Here is a 15,879-nt window from a genome sequence, read left to right on the forward strand (position 1 = left end):
GACACCAGCCGGCATGGCCTCGTTAAGGCAAAGTGGGCAGGGAGGTAGTTAATTCTTCCCTCCTTCTCCTCTTCCCCCACCACAGCTAAGGTCAGCCTGTCTGCTGGGGAGCAGGAGGGGCTGCAGTGGTGGCCCCTGGAGCTGGCAGACCTTGGCTGCAGGGAAGGGATGGGATGGAGGGAAGAATTAACCCTTCTCCCTGCCCCCTTCACTTTAATTAGACCATGCTGGGTTGGTTGTCCTGCAGAGCTGGGAGGGGGGTGCTCCATGCAGTGCTGCCTGATCCCAGAGGGGAGGGGAGGGGAGGGGAGGCAGGGGCAGGGGCAGGGGCAGGGACAGACTCTGTTCCATGGTGGAAAGAACTCTTTCTCCTCCTTCTCCTCCCCCCAGAGGGGCAGTGGGAGGACAGAGCTCAGCCGGGCAGGGTGTGGGTGAGTGGGGGGTATAGGGGCCCCCACACAGTCCCCTTGTGGCATGCAGCCCCCACTTCCTGGTAGCAGCAGCAGGCAGGGAGGTCAGGGTGCTTGTGCCAGTGCAAGCATGGCTCTGGCAGGGGAAGCCCCATGCTGGAGCCTACTGCCTCTGCTGCTCCCTCCTGCAAGTCCCCGCGTGCTGTGTGGGGGGGGACCCCCACCCCTGCTTCCCTGCAGAGTCCAGCATGGGACTTCCCACTCTCACACCCTACACACCCACACCCTGCTCAGCTGAGCTCTGTGCTGCTCCTGCTGCCCCTTCGGGGATGTGAGTGTGTGAGCTGTCCTGGAGGGTGGGAGGGAAGGAGGAGGGAGAAGAGCCTCTCCAGCACTGAACAGGGCCCCCCTCCCAACCTTGTGGTGGTGTGGGAAAGGGAGGAGGGGGAAGAGTTCCCCTCTGAGGCCAGGCAGCCCTGGGTGCTGGGATTGCTCCCAGCTGTCAGGGAGCTACTGGGGCGGGCCTGCCGGGGCATGGCCATGCCTTGTCTCCTGAGCTCAGCTATCTTGTGGAAGGACGGGCTGCTTTAGCACCCATCGGCTTCTGGCTTAAGCTACTGCTGATTAGAAAGGGAACGTCTACCATTTGGAAACTGATTTACTCTTTGCAGGTTAGACTGACTTGCAAAGATTAAATCAATTCAGGCTCGGGCTTTTGGAATGTCTTTCCCTAGCCCTGGTCTTGTTACCTCCCAGTTACCACAGGTGCTTCTCTTCAGCCTAACTGGCTTCCCTTTAGAGCTACTTCCAGCTTCTGGGATAGAAGCTAATTTTCTGCTTCCTGGTACTACTGTGGGGCAGCTAGTTTTGCAGTAGGAAGATCACTGTACTAAGTAGTCTCTGCCCTACTGAAGTATTTCAGTACCACTAGCTGTACTGTAAGTATTGTCCCAGCCTAAGGTGCTCAGCCTGTTCTTCTGCTGCTCTTAGTAGGCAGCCTAGCCCCCTGGAGTTCTCTTCACTGATCGCTTCTGCTCATTAGTAACAGGGAATACCTGGGTTCCTGTTATAATGATTATTTCCTTTCTTGTGGTGTCATTTGGGGCAAACAAAACTCCTGTGGTAGAGGCAATATCTTTTATTAGACCAACTAAATAGTAGCAAAAAATTTATATCTTTGTAAGTTTTCAGGCCTAAATGTCATTCCTGAGGCAATATGCCTGTTCTTCAGCTTGTTGTAGTTTTTATTTTGGAGGCATTTTTTAAAGTTTTGTAGCCCCAGTCCTGGGAATCTGTTGAGCTGGTTTCTTTCTGTTGATATAGTTAATTATATTCCTCTGACCCCAGTCTCAGAATAGCTGAATATCTTGTCTTCAGATGGAAGACAACCATTTGTCTGAAAAAGAAGAACCAACTGTACTTCGAATATTGTTGCTACATATTCATAATGATGGCCCATTTGGCTTTCAGATTTTCTTCCAGAATTGTGGCCATCAGAAAGCAGCCCCTTTTCTCTGACGTGGTTGATACAACTTTTTCAATCTTTCTGTGCAACTAACGTGGACAAAATGAACTGTTCTAAAAAGGAAACTTTACCACACCTTCAGCTCTCCTGTGAAATATAGATAGTCATTATTTCTACCTAGGAGAACTTTTACAGTCTCTTCTCTCTCCTGTGCCTGATGAAGGGTGTACGCACCCAAAAGCTTGCAAATAAATAGAATTATTTGTTTGCAAATATCTAGTTGGTTTAATAAAAAAGATCACCTCTTTCACAAGTTTTGATTCACTCAATGATCACTTTTAATCATAAATCTGCCATTAATGTTAATGGATTTTCTGTTTTTAAAAGTGTATACACTTAATTCTGAGCATATCTTTCAGAATTATTGCCAAATTAGTTGTGTAATCATAGAATAATAGAAATTAAGGGCTGGAAAGGACCTTGAAAGATTATTGAATCCAACCCCATAATGGATTGATGTGTCCCTTTCAAGAAGTGCTGTTGTAATTAATAATTACTGTTATATTATTTCCTTTAGCTGGATAGATGGTTCCCTAGTGAACTATGTAGCTTGGGCCCCAGATGAACCTAACTTTCAAAATAATGATGAAAACTGTGTGGTCATGGACTCATACAGAGGTAAGCAACAGGACTAGATTTTTATATTTTATTTGTGTGTGTTTACAAAACTACAGCATGTTATTTTTCTCTTTAACTGGATCTTGGAGATTGTTTGCACATCCTCCAGTCTGATAAGGTTGCTGTGTGTGATTCTTCCACCATGGAAAATATCATAGACATCCACAGAGTTCTTCATTCTAGTCAGTAGCTGGTATGGTAAGTGAAGAAGGGAATCTTATAACAGAAGTCCTTAGAATTTGGTGGTTGCTTTCCTACATGTAATTTTATTATGTTTCTATGTCAAAATTTGTATGATGTTATTGCTTATAATGTTATCCCTAACTGTTAAGGGGACTTATCACTATCCCTCCAATGATAAATTAGAGGAGATAGGTAGATTGAGTCTATTGAAAACTAGCCATATTCTACTTTTCATTCATAAGAACGTTATCACTATACACCAAAAAGTACCACTGAAGAGTGGATGCCTATGAACTTGAAGGTAAAAGCCAATCAGGCACGTCCATGGATGGGAAGAAGAGCATTTTTTCTATCAATGCAAGGGTAAACATAGTGGATAACATGCTTACTAAGATCAGGCAAAATATCAGGGCTAACTTATTATCCTGTCAGTTACATCAGTGTAACCCATCTGGAAATAGTGGAGTTGCACCAGTGTAAGTGACAAAATTAGGCTCTCCATTTTAGGATGTTTTCTGAAGTATTCGTACAGTAAACCCACTGAAATACAATTTGCCTGTTTTTACAAAGAAGATACTAGATAACTATGTCTCAGCTTGAAACTGACTCCAATGAGACTTAACTAATTAAAAATAAACGTTTTGAACACCAAACCATTGACTTCATGGGTGCATCCAGACAAGCCCGCAAGTGCTTCTTGCAGAGTCTCAAACTCCTTTGAGATGCTGCAAGAGGCAGATTCAGGAATAAGAAAATGTTCCCTGCACTGCAAATTTGCAGTGGGGACAAAATTAGACCCCTGGACATCCGGGGTCAAAGAAATCCTCAGACAAAAAATACAGGGCAAGGCATGGTCCCGGATTGTGCCCTGAGGCAAGCGGAGGCAGGGTCCTCCACAGAGATGCTCTGGCTGCCAGAGCATCTCTATGGTTGGCCCTCACCCTGGAGAGTCGGCAGTGTGTCAGCAGCAGGGAGCTGGACCTGGGCTGCAGTGCTTGTAAAATGGGGTCAGGAGGGCTGGAGCAGGGGGGAGGGGACCATGGGGAGGAACCCCGCTGGCCCCACCTGCTCCCCCACCCCCCCAATCCTTGCCCCACCCAGCCCTATCCCCTGCCTTCCCCCAAGCCCTCTCAGTCCCCTGGATCCCTTCCCTGCCTAGCTCCACCCCCTGCCTGCCCTCTGAGTCCCCTTGATCCCTGCCCCACCCAGCCCTGTCCCCTGCCTGCCCCCTGAGCCCTCCCATGGCTGCTCCAGCCAGCCCCACCTCCCTAAGACCACCCCAGCCCCCGATCCCTGCCCCACCTGGACCCATCCCAGCCAGCTTCCTGAGCTCCCCCCATCACTGCCCCCCCCAGCATCCCATCAATTAAAAAAACCAAACCCTGGCACTCAGTTACCGGCAGTACAGCTGCCATCGGGGTTACTGCCCCCTCCCACACAGCGGGGCTGGGTGACAGCCCCAGTGGCCCCAGCCTGGACCCTGCTGCCCCTCATTGTCCTATGCTGCATGGCGGGGCTCTTGCAGGAGGCCCCATAGCCCCCATAGCCCCTGCTCCTGAGGTGAGTACAGGCTTTTTTTTTTTTTTTTAAGTGCCGGAGGCTGCAAGGGGGGGCTGGGGGGTGCAAGTGGGGGGGTGGGGACAGGTGGGAAAGCCATTGGGGGGTCTGGAGGAGGGGGGGTTTGGGGCTGGGTAGGGCAGCCATGGGGGGTCTGCAGGAGCTGGCGGGGGATGGAACCAGGCAGGGCAGTCATCCAGGGGGCTAAGGGAGCAAGCGGGCTGTTGACGGGGAGGAAAACATATAGGTATTTAGAATTCACTTTATTATGATGATAGAGACACTGGGAGGCTTCCAAATTACTTTAACACTGTAGATAAATCAATAAAACATTGCCCAGTTGATCGCTGTGTCTCTGCCTCTCTGTCTTTCTCTTTCTTTAGTGGTCTTTTGTTTTAACTGTGGAGGAACATGAATTTTGGGTTATTTAACAGAGTGACTTTGGAATTTTTTTTTATTAGGGATTTTTCAGTTTTCCAATAGGGATCACCAGAATTCCTCCTAGGAAGGCCAGTGGCAGGGCCCTGCCTGCTCAGAGCTGGCACCTTGGATCCAGCTGGAGGTAGCTGACCTGGCCAAATGGGGCCAGGAGGACATGCTTTGACAGTTCAAAGTAGATCACCACACTGGGAACATCTTCCAGGTGATAGCTGCCCAGATGGCTGGGCAGGGGCACACATGGCAGTAGTGCTGCACAAAGACCAACTCTGCAGCCACAGAGCCAGCTGTGGCAGTTGGTCTAGCAGGGCAAATGCCTCTACTGGCTGTGCAGTCCTCATCGGGGTCTGGCAGGTGGCAGCAGGTCACACCAAGGCAGCAGCCCCCACTGCCAGACTGCTGCAATGGGTAGAGGGTGCAGGGAACTCTCAGGGCTGCTTCAGAAGTCCAGCTGGCACAAGGGGTAGTGTCCCCAGGTACCAACTGGCTGGGCCCCAGAAGCTCCTGAGAGCTAGTAGCCCTGAGCTACTTGACAGGGCAGCTTTTTGTACTGATGAGGCCAAGACAGGGCAGCTTTTTATACAGCTGTTGCAGATCCAGGAGGAGCCAAACAGGGTTATTTTTCCCCAACTGCACTATACTGCAACCTGCAGTAGAGACATAACTTTAAATTTAATTAAACAGATTTTTTTTAAAGAAATGGGAGTCATATACTAGTGCTGGAAAATTTAGGATCACATTGGGTGCGTCCACACATGCAGACATATGCACTTGCAGTAGCTCAAATAGCCCACAGTCAAATGGGTCGCCAACTGGCTGGAGGCCCGCACCCAGAGGGTGGTAGTGGATGGGTCCTTCTCAACCTGGAAATAATTTGCTCCACACCAAAGTGCATGTCTAGGCATATGCACTCAGACAAAATGCCCTGGATCAAATTTGCACTGCTTCTATTTAGTTTAATAGTTTCATAGTTTCTAGGGTTGGAAGGGACCTGAGCAGATCATCTAGTCCGACCCCCTGCCATGGCACGAAAGAATACTGGGGTCAAATGACCCCAGCAAGATGTTCATCTAACCTCCTCTTAAAGACCCCCAGGGTAGGAGCCTGCACCACTTCTCTTGGAAGTTGGTTCCAGACCCTAGCTGCCCTGACCATGAAGTAGCGCCTCCTGATATCTAACCTAAACCTACCCTCTGCCAGTTTGTGACCGTTATTCCCGGTCACTCCTGGTGGTGCTCGGGGGAACAGTGACTCCCCCAATGCCTGCTGATCCCCCCTGACTAGTTTATAACAGGCCACAAATCTTCCCTCAGCCTTCTCTTGTGGAGGCTGAACAGGTTCAGGTCCCGCAGCCTCTCCTCATAGGGCCTGCCCTGTTGTCCCCTGATCAGACGAGTGGCCCTCCTCTGGACCCTCTCCATGCTGTCCGCATCCTTCCTGAAGTGCAGCGCCCAGAACTGGATGCAATACTCCAACTGTGGCCTGACCAGTGCCGCATAGACGGGGAGGATCACCTCCCTGGACCTGCTCGAGATGCATCTGTGGATGCATGACAAGGTGCGGTTGGCCTTCCTAACTGCCTCCCCACACTGCCAGCCCATGTTCATCTTGGAGTCAGTGATGACTCCCAGATCCCTTTCCTCCTCCGTGCTGACAAGAGGGGAGTTCCCTAACCTGTAGGTATGGTGCCGGTTGTTCCTCCTGAGATGCATCGCCTTGCACTTGTCTGTGTTGAAACCCATCCTATTCTCATCCACCCACCATTGTAACCTGTCTAGGTCTGATTGTAGCCTGTTGCATCCTTCTAGTGTGCCCACGTCCCCACACATCTTCGTGTCATCAGCAAATTTGAACAAGGTGCTTTTTACCCCCTCGTCCAAATCACTGATGAAGATGTTGAACAGCGCGGGCCCGAGGACCGAGCCCTGCGGAACCCCACTGCCCATGTCCTTCCAGGTTGAGAAGGACCCATCCACTACCACCCTCTGGGTTCGGGCCTCCAGCCAGTTGGCGACCCATTTGACTGTGGGCTATTTGAGCTACTGCAAGTGCATATGTCTGCATGTGTGGACGCACCCAATGTGATCCTAAATTTTCCAGCACTAGTATATGACTCCCATTTCTTTAAAAAAAATCTGTTTAATTAAATTTAAAGTTATGTCTCTACTGCAGGTTGCAGTATAGTGCAGTGATACCAAGGGCTACCTGAAATCAAAGGAATCCCTATGTGCTGAAAAATGGATTGAAATTGCTTGCACACAGTTCCATGCTGCCATACGTAGACAGCCTCCAGTACCTGAAGCAACTCATTTAAACCTAGCTCAGGTACCTCTACACTGTACTGTAGCCTGTAATGAAGATAAACCTGTTTTATCATTAAAGCCTGTAATTAAGATAAATCTGTTTATACCACTGAAAGATTCTTGTCAAACATCTCTTCATTTCTTTTCAACCCAGATCCCTGAAATTTTCCCTTTGAGTTCTATGTGTAAGGTAATAAAAATATAATTAATAGATACACATGGTATGTGTTATTTCAGCCCCCTTTTTTTCTATTCCTTGTTCATTTCTGTTGCATGGTGAGTAATGAGTAAAGGATTTTGCCATGGTCCAGGAAGCATGACTTTTATCCTCTAGATCTGTACAAGAGGTCACCCCATTTTATCCAGCTATAATAAACAGGTATTGAGTTTGGGCTGGAGCATTAGAAGAGGCTGGATGTAATGCCAGACACATCACTTCCTTTTGTGCTGTTGTCTGTAGAAGCTGCTATGCCTTAACATGCTTATCCAATAGGCTGCTAGGTTTGGTGGACCGCTAGTCTTTTGGTTCATTTTTAGAGTTCATTGTCAGTGGATGCTAGGCAAATAATTAGCTGTGCAGAAAAATTAGTAAATACATCATTTGATAAATAATGCTTCAAAAATATAATGCATGAATTTTCCAGTAACTTACGCGAGGACTGACCTGAAGAAAGATGCATATTATGCAAGTACAGTATGTAACTGCTTTTTAAAAGAAAAATGGAAAATGAAAGATCATTGTTAGAAATACTAGTGTAACATATTAGCATACTTACCATAATTAATTCCTTTTCAGGTTTTTGGAGTGATGTAAATTGTGGTGCACTCAATTTTTTTATCTGTGAAAGGCACAATAGTTCCATTAAATCAACGTATACACCTTTATTTAAACCTGGAGGATGTCCAGAAACTTGGCTTTTGTTTAATAATAAGGTACAGCAAAAATATGTCTGCAGTAAATTGTATTTTGCAGCAGGATTGAAAAAAGTAAGACAAAGAAAATATTTTTGGATTGAAATAGGGATTTGGACAGGAATTATCCAAAGGCACATTCGAATTAGCTGTCTGAGCCTTATGGGATGCTATTAGGTAAATCTCTAAAGAAGAAAATTTCCAAGTCACTGTAATTTGAATTGCTTTTTCAGTAGGCAGTCAGCAGCAGTACACACACACACACACACACACACACACACACACACACACGTCTACACATCTCTATATATACACACACTACATTAAACCAGGTTTATCTTGAACCTATTTCAGCCAATTTCAAACTGAATTTTGTGCACTGAATTTTGAGCATCTGTTCTCTTACACACACACACACACACACACACACACACACACACACATACATACATATTTATGTATGCACGAGCATGTATTGTGTTGGTATATATGTTTCATACTTAGTAGGGTCAGGAGGGACCTAAGCAGATTATCAAGTCTGACTCCCTGGCTAGGTGGCTGTCTAGCCTCCTTTTGAAGACCCCCAGGGTAGGGGCGAGCACCATTTCCCTTGGAAGTTGGTTCCAGCTCCTAGCCTCCCTGACAGTGAAGTAGTGCCTCCTGATATCTAGCCTGAATCTACTCTCAGTCAACTTATGGCCGTTGTTCCTTGTTACCCCTGGTACTGCTTGGGGGAACAGGGACTCTCCCATTGCTTGCTGGTCCCCCTTGGCAAGTTTATACGCAGCCACCAGATCCTTTCTCAGCCTTCTCTTGTGGAGGCTGAACAGGTTCAGGTCCCATAGCCTCTCCTCGTAGGGCCTGCCCTGCTGCCTCCTAATCATGCGAGTGGCTCTCCTCTGGCCCTCTCTATGCAGTCCACATCCCTCCTGAAGTGCGGCGCCCAGAAATGGATGCAGTACTCCAGCTGCAGCCTGACCAGTGTTGCACAGAAGGGGAGGATCACCTCCTTGGACCTGCCCGAGATGCATCTATGGATGCATGACAAAGTGCAGTTAGCCTTCCTGACTGCGTCCCCACATTGGTGGCCTATGTTCATCTTGGAATCCATAGTGACACCAGGATCCTTTTCTGCCTCTGTGCTGACAAGAAAGGAGTTCCCCAGCCTGTAGGTATGCTGCTGGTTCTTCTTCCTCAGGTGCAGCACCTTGCACTTGTCCATATTGAAACCCATCCTATTCTCATCTGCCCACCTCTGTAACCTGTCCAGATCTAGTTGTAGCCTGTCCCTCTTCTAGCGTGCTCACTTCCCCCCACATCTTAGTGTTATCTGCGAACTTGAACAAGGTGCTTTTCACCCCTTCATCCAAATTGCTGATGAAGATATTGAACAGTGCAGGCCCCAGGACCAAGCCCTGGAAGACCCCACTGCCCATATCCCTCCAGATTGAAAATGACCTGTCCACCACCACTCTCTGGGTGCTGCCCTCCAGCCAATTTGTGACCCATCTGACTATGTAGGCATCGACACCACAGTATATATGCACATGTGTATCTAAAATATGCTATTGGCTGCAAGTGGATATTATATACTATATATAATTTATATATTCAAGGCACTGGGTTTGAATATCTAATTCATTCTTTTCTTTTTCAGTGTTTCAAAATATTTGGTTCCAATAAAACAGAGGAGCTGACATGGCATGATGCACGAACAGCTTGTGTGACACTTGGGGGAAACTTGGCTACCATTCCAAACAAACAACTACAAGGTACAATATCTACCCCCTGCCATGAAAGATGGAATATCAACCAGTTATTACAAAAGGAAAATGAATTATGGCAAAAAGTGTACTTATCCAGTTACCATAATATTCTGTCCTTTTTCCCCCTGAAATCCTGGAAATGTGGGATTTAATTAAATTTTTGGACAAATTGAAATTACAGTAATTATGTTTTAAAAAGGAATCGTTTAATCTATGCACAGACTAGCTGGTTAAACACATAATTAAAGAATACAGGACATACAGGTGATACTATGTTGCTATAGCAACGTGTTATGGCAACGTAGCATCCACGGGCAAAACTCATGATGCCACAGCTATGTCACCATAGTGACATACTCCCTTGTTATAACACATTGCTGTGGTATCATAGTGTCTAATAATAACTGTGTGCTGCATGCATGCCATAGTATGGGCTAGTACTTCCAAAAGAAAATACTAGATGACAGGACAGTAGCAACAGCACCATAGCAGCACTTCCTGTCTTCTCCTACAGAAGCTTAGATACTGTGATAGAGCCCCAGATGAGCAGCCTTCAGAGGTTAGACCCCACTTTAACCAGAACCATTAGTTTAAAACTGCTGAGAAGGGTGAGAAAATTGCAGTGGGTGATTTTTCTGTTAAAGAATATAAATATAAGGAACTAGCCATAATGTTGAGTTCAGATAATCTATTCATAGTCAGAGGAACTGTCAAGTCTGAGAATGACTGTGAAGGAATAACAAACAGATTGGGAAGGTGTGGGGTGGGGGAGTATAACTGGAGAGAATGAGATATAAAAAAATAAAGGCTTAAAAGACAATAGAAGTGCTGTTGCAGATGTGTGCTGGTATCCCAAGATTTTGCTTCATTAGAAAATTTCCAACCAGCTCCAATTATGAATATATTTACAGAAATCATTAGAGGTTTGTAAAATACTATGCTAACCGTAAGAAGTGTAAATACTCATCATGAAAATAATTAAAAAATAATGTAACCACTAACCAGGTCTAATAATGCCATTTCCCATAAAACGTTATCTGATCTACTTTCAATGCATTATCGAAAAAGAAAGTTTGGTAATATGACCTTGGTAATATTAGGAACTGTGGTATGTTACTTTTAACATGCTCAAAGTGTTCCTTTTTGTTATCCTTCTTACAAGTCAAATGGCTTGTTTCATTTAGAGGAGTGTTTGAGTACCTATTCCTTGTGATTTGACCAATGGGTTAAGTCAAACCATAAAACACGTCTTTGCATGCATTCTGGTGGGTGGAAGGAAATGTGTTTTTACTCAGGCCCCAGTTCTGGGTGTACATTAATTTCCTCTGCCTTGAAAAGACCATTTTCAGCTTTGCTTTCTGAAGAAAAAGTTATTTCCTTTCAGCCTTCCTCTTCTACCACTTAAAGGAAGTTATGACTGATGTCTGGATTGGGCTGCATGATATGCATCTAGAGATGGCATTTCTTTGGACAGATGGAAGTAGTATCTCTTATGCCAACTGGGCCTTGGGTGCACCCTCAAACAAAAACTTTTATAATGAGCATGACAACAGTGAGGTAAATATTACTTGCAAATCATTCTTAAACAGCCATTGATAGTTTTAGCAATCAAATAGATGGTAATCAAATGAGTGTTTTGAGTAATACATTTTAAATGTATCACTTCAGGTTTGCATTTGTTCTGAATTTACCATACTTTCTTATATATCACACTTCCTCCCCTCCTGCCCCCACAACTTTAGGACAGACACCTTGGTTTGGGAAGGTAAAATGAAGAAAAAAAATTGTCCAGGGTCATGCCTGAATGCTGGCTAAATGGAGCAGGGTCAGAGTCCACTTGCCAACCTCACTCATCCTCCTCTTGTTGCGCAACCAGAAGTTAGAGGTTTAACCCTGTCACAGCTGCTACCAGTTTAGTGTTTGAGTGACACTGCAGAGTGGGCTCTGGCCCCCCTACATGTGGCCAGGAAGGGAACAGAGCCCCCAGCAGCCATTACTGTGTAGTTATGCCTCCATTCCAGCACATAAATTAGCTTTCTCACTTGAAACATGCAACCTAATTTTAGATGGCTAAATTTGGGGGGGAAAGTGGGTGTGGTATATGAGGAAATATGGTATGTATTATCTTTTCCTTTAGAAAAATTGTGTCATAATGGCATTGGGAAATGGAAAATGGAGAGATAAAGACTGCACAGAAGCCAAAGGCTATATATGTCAGATTAATTCAGGTAAGTTCTATTGTAATAACTCTCTAAGTTATGAGTAAGTTAAAAGAAACAATTACAAATTCAAATGACCTTTTTAGTTTTGCTTCTGGATTTAAATCTGGGTTTTTACAGGTAACATACTCCCCATGGGGCACATCTACATGTGCTATTACTGCAGACCTTATTGCTCTGGAGTTTATTGCTTCCGGGCATGCCATTTAAACATGTGTCCGGGAGAATTAACTCTGGAGCAATACATTCCACAGTTTATTACTGAAATGTTTACTGTGTGGCTAATTATACAACTGTGGTAAATATCTCACGTAGACTTGCCCACTGGGAGGCATTCTGAATCTTTCAGGCCTCAAAAATTTCTCCAAAGTACCTCTCCAAGTATTATGGTTCACATAATGCAAGAATGCACTGTATAAATACAGTCAACTGTGAAGTCTTATTGCATGTTGGCGGAGGGAATAAGTAGTTAATTTTTAAATTTGTTGTACTGAATGTAAGACTTGTCACCAAAAGATAACTAAGGAATTAGGGCTGTGCGAAACAGCACTGTTTCATTTCAACTTGCATTCTGCTGTTTTGAAGGGACAGTGTTTCATTTCATCATTTTATTTTCGTTTCAAAGCATTGTTCCGTTTCATTTTGTTGAAACTGTTTCGACATCTTGTCCATAGCCTATATTGGGGAATCATGAAAATGCCTATAATTTTGTCATTTCTTGCTTGATTTGGATGAAAATTGCAGGGATTGCAGCCCCTTCCAGATGCCTGCCAAGTTTTAAGGAGATAAGTGCAGGGATTTTTGCTGTCAAGGTGCTGAGAGCAAAACTAATTCACTTGGCGGCAACAGCAGCCTGCTGTCATCCGCGTGCATGTCTGGGGCCCGCACCCCGGCAGGAGTCTGGCAGTGCTGGCAGGACATGTTGAGCTCCGTGGGGCTGGCAGAGCTGCTCAGAGCGCAGCCCTGGCTTTCCCTGCCTCCCGCTGCTGGACTGCACTCCAAGCAGCTCCACCAGGCCCAGCTCATCCTGGTGGCAGGAGGCAGCAGAAGAGCCAGTGATGGAGCCACTTGGAGCACAGTTTTGGTGAGCACAGCCCAATGGTGGGAGGTTCTGCAGCCCCATGGAGCCTCACCTCACAGTGGGAGGCAGGGGACAGCCACTAGCCAGGGCTGCACTCTAATTGGCTCTGCCACTCGCTCTCCGCCACTTCCTGCCGTCAGGCTCAGCTCTGTGGGGCTTCAGAGCCTCCCACCACTGGGCTGTGCTCACTAGGGCTGTGCTCTGAGTGGCTCAGCCACTGGCTATCCTGCCACCTCCTTCCACTGGGCTGAGCGGAGCTCCATGGAGCTGGCAGAGCTGCTTGGAGCACAGCCCTGGCTCTAAGTGCAGCCCTGGCAAGCACAGCTTGGCGGCTGGCGGCTCTGCAGCCCCACAGAACTGAGCCTGGTGGTGGGATGCAGTGAAGAGCCACTGGCCAGGGCTGCACTCCAAGTGACTTTGCCACTGGCTCTCTGCTGCCTCCTGCGGCCTTCCGCCAATAGGCTTAGCTCTGTGGGGCTTCGGAGTCTCCTGCCACTGGGCTGCACCACTGGCTCTCCTGCTGCTGGGTTGAGCTCTGTGGGGCTGGCAGAGCCACTCTGAGTGCAGCCCTGGCTCTCACCCACCTCCCACCACAGAACTGCACACTGAGCAGCTGTACCAGCCCTGCAGGGAGAGCCACTGGCCAGGGCTGCACTCGGAGCAAGGGCTGCTCTCCAAGCAGCTCTGCCACTGGCTTTCCACCAACTCCTTTCACCTGGCTGAGCTCCATGGGGCTGGAGGAGCCACTTGGAGCACAGCCCTGGCTCCAAGCGCAGCCCTGGTGAGCACAGCCCAGTGGCTGGAGGCTCCGCAGCTCCACGGAGCTGAGCCTGGTGGCAGGAGATGGGGGAGAGCCAGTGGCAGAGCCACTAGGAGAGCAGCCCTGGCTCTGACTGCAGCTGTGGCCAGTTGCTCCCTCCTCCCTGCCACTGCCAGGATCATCTCCATGGGGCTGGTGGAGCCACTTGGAGCACAGCCCTGGTGAGCACAGACCAGTGTTGGGAGGCTCAGCAGCCCCACACACCTGAGCCTGGCAGTGGGAGGTGGAGGAGACCTACTGGCCAGGGCTGTGCTCTGAGTGGCTCCACCACTGGCTCTGCCACTACCTCCCGCTCTGTGGGGCTGGCAGAGCTGCTTGGAGCACAGCCCAGGCTCTCCCCTGCCTCCCACCACTGGGCTGCTTCAAAACTCAAAACATTTCAAAACTTGTGAAACAGTTCAGGTGCCCTCACTTCATTTCAAAGCTGTTTGAAACCGTTTATTTCATTTTGATTTAACTGTTTTGAGCTCAAAATGCATTGAAACAGCTTCAAAATGAAACACCCTTTGAAATTTTGCACAGTCCTACTAAGCATAAGAAGCTTATAAGATAATAAAAAAATAAATAAACAGAAACAAATTCCTTATCTGTAAAATTGTCTGCTTCTGTATTTGTTTTAAATTTGGTGAAATGCATTGTTCCCAATGGTGATATTCCAGCAGGATAGCAAAAGAATATAAGGGCTAGGGACAGACATTGCACGTAAACTGGTGTAAGTGATCAGAGGACCCCAGAGGTGGCTCTGCTTTCCTGGCTCCATCTCCAGCTTCTCAGCCACAGGGGTCAGGTAGTGCGAGCAATGCACTGCCACTGTAGCCCTGGCCTCCCAGCTAGGGTCTGCACAGGGGGTGGGGGGAAAGCCTCCAAGGTGGAGCCAGCTCTATGCCACCATCTTTGAGTTCTTCTTCTGTCTCCTTCACAAGCAGACCACAAGTCTGATGCTCAGAAGCCACCCATAATTGTGGTCCTCTTGACATATGTTGATGATGTGCTCCTCACCATCTAGGACCTATGGAAAACATAGCACAAGTTTAGGCCTGGACTTGACTGCATCTCTGCAAGTATACTGTGCTTCTCCTTGCATGGGGCGGGGACAGAGTCTGGTCTGCATCTGCAGCCAGGTACACAACTTCCTTTTCCCTTTCCTACATCCAGGAGGCCCTACACAAAGGCAGTCCCCACCTGCCCATATCCTCCAGCCTTCTGCAACTTGTCATGGAGCCCCTGCTTTGAGAGTCCATATGACACCACCTCAGAAGGCTGGGAGACATCAAGCTGGTCTACTTCTGAAATGTCCATTACTGCCATCTCTATATACTTTTCCTCCACCTGCTCCACCATCCTGTCCTTGTGTCCCACCCAGACACCAAGCGGTGGGACACCTTTGCTAAGGGCAAGGATCCCCCGTGGACCAGCCTGTATTCCACTGTAATCTTACAAACCACCAGGGACCTAGATTGGTGGCTTTTGCATGGAGCTCTCTTCATGGATGTGTATCTGGTATGCATCACAGACTGCCCTGACACCTGCTTCTCTGTCAGCAGAGGGAGACCCTGGTGCATGTCAACTTGAGTGCACCAGGCTGTAGCTCATCCACTTACTTTTCAGGAACCTCCTCTTGATGTTCTGGCTGCACTTCTCCCAGCATCTTTTAATTTATGCACTCCTCATCTGAGGTCATACCAAGGCCTTTGGGTCAGCCTTCTCTTGGCTCCTCTTGGCTTCTGGCTTGGGTGGGACAAGCTGCCTGGCCTGGGTAGGGGGACCTGTTACTCAGGGAGGGAGGAAGGGGGTGCAGGATGCAGGCACGGTAGTGCTGGGAGTTGGGACTCTGCCCTGCTGCCACATGCCCAGTCAGGATGGGGGTGGGGGCAGGATGCAGGCGTGGCTTGCTCCAGGCAGAAGGGGCAAGTGGCAGCAAGGCATAGCCCCCACTCCAGGCACTGCTTCACCTGCATCTGCACCCTGTGTGCTGGCTGGCAAGCAGTGGCAGGGCAGACCCCCCACCCCCAGTGCTGATGTGGGCATGGCAGCACTAGGAGTGGGG

The 15,879-nt window shown here is 47.7% G+C and overlaps 1 protein-coding gene across 1 annotated transcript in view; it reads left to right on the forward strand.

Moving 5' to 3' along the window:
- LOC149864951 (macrophage mannose receptor 1-like) overlaps nucleotides 1-15,879 on the forward strand; it is a 112,260-nt gene that overhangs the window by 69,699 nt on the left and 26,682 nt on the right. Inside the window, exons 18-22 of the mRNA XM_090049812.1 lie at nucleotides 2,453-2,553; nucleotides 7,831-7,967; nucleotides 9,604-9,718; nucleotides 11,097-11,269; nucleotides 11,850-11,940. Coding sequence (XP_089905938.1) covers nucleotides 2,453-2,553; nucleotides 7,831-7,967; nucleotides 9,604-9,718; nucleotides 11,097-11,269; nucleotides 11,850-11,940 — 617 coding nt within the window. The remainder of the gene's footprint in view (nucleotides 1-2,452; nucleotides 2,554-7,830; nucleotides 7,968-9,603; nucleotides 9,719-11,096; nucleotides 11,270-11,849; nucleotides 11,941-15,879) is intronic.

This window comes from Crocodylus siamensis, chromosome 5 (genome assembly GCF_052110815.1).
Source record: "Crocodylus siamensis isolate JL-2025a chromosome 5, ASM5211081v1, whole genome shotgun sequence".
Classification (NCBI taxonomy): Eukaryota; Metazoa; Chordata; order Crocodylia; family Crocodylidae; genus Crocodylus; species Crocodylus siamensis.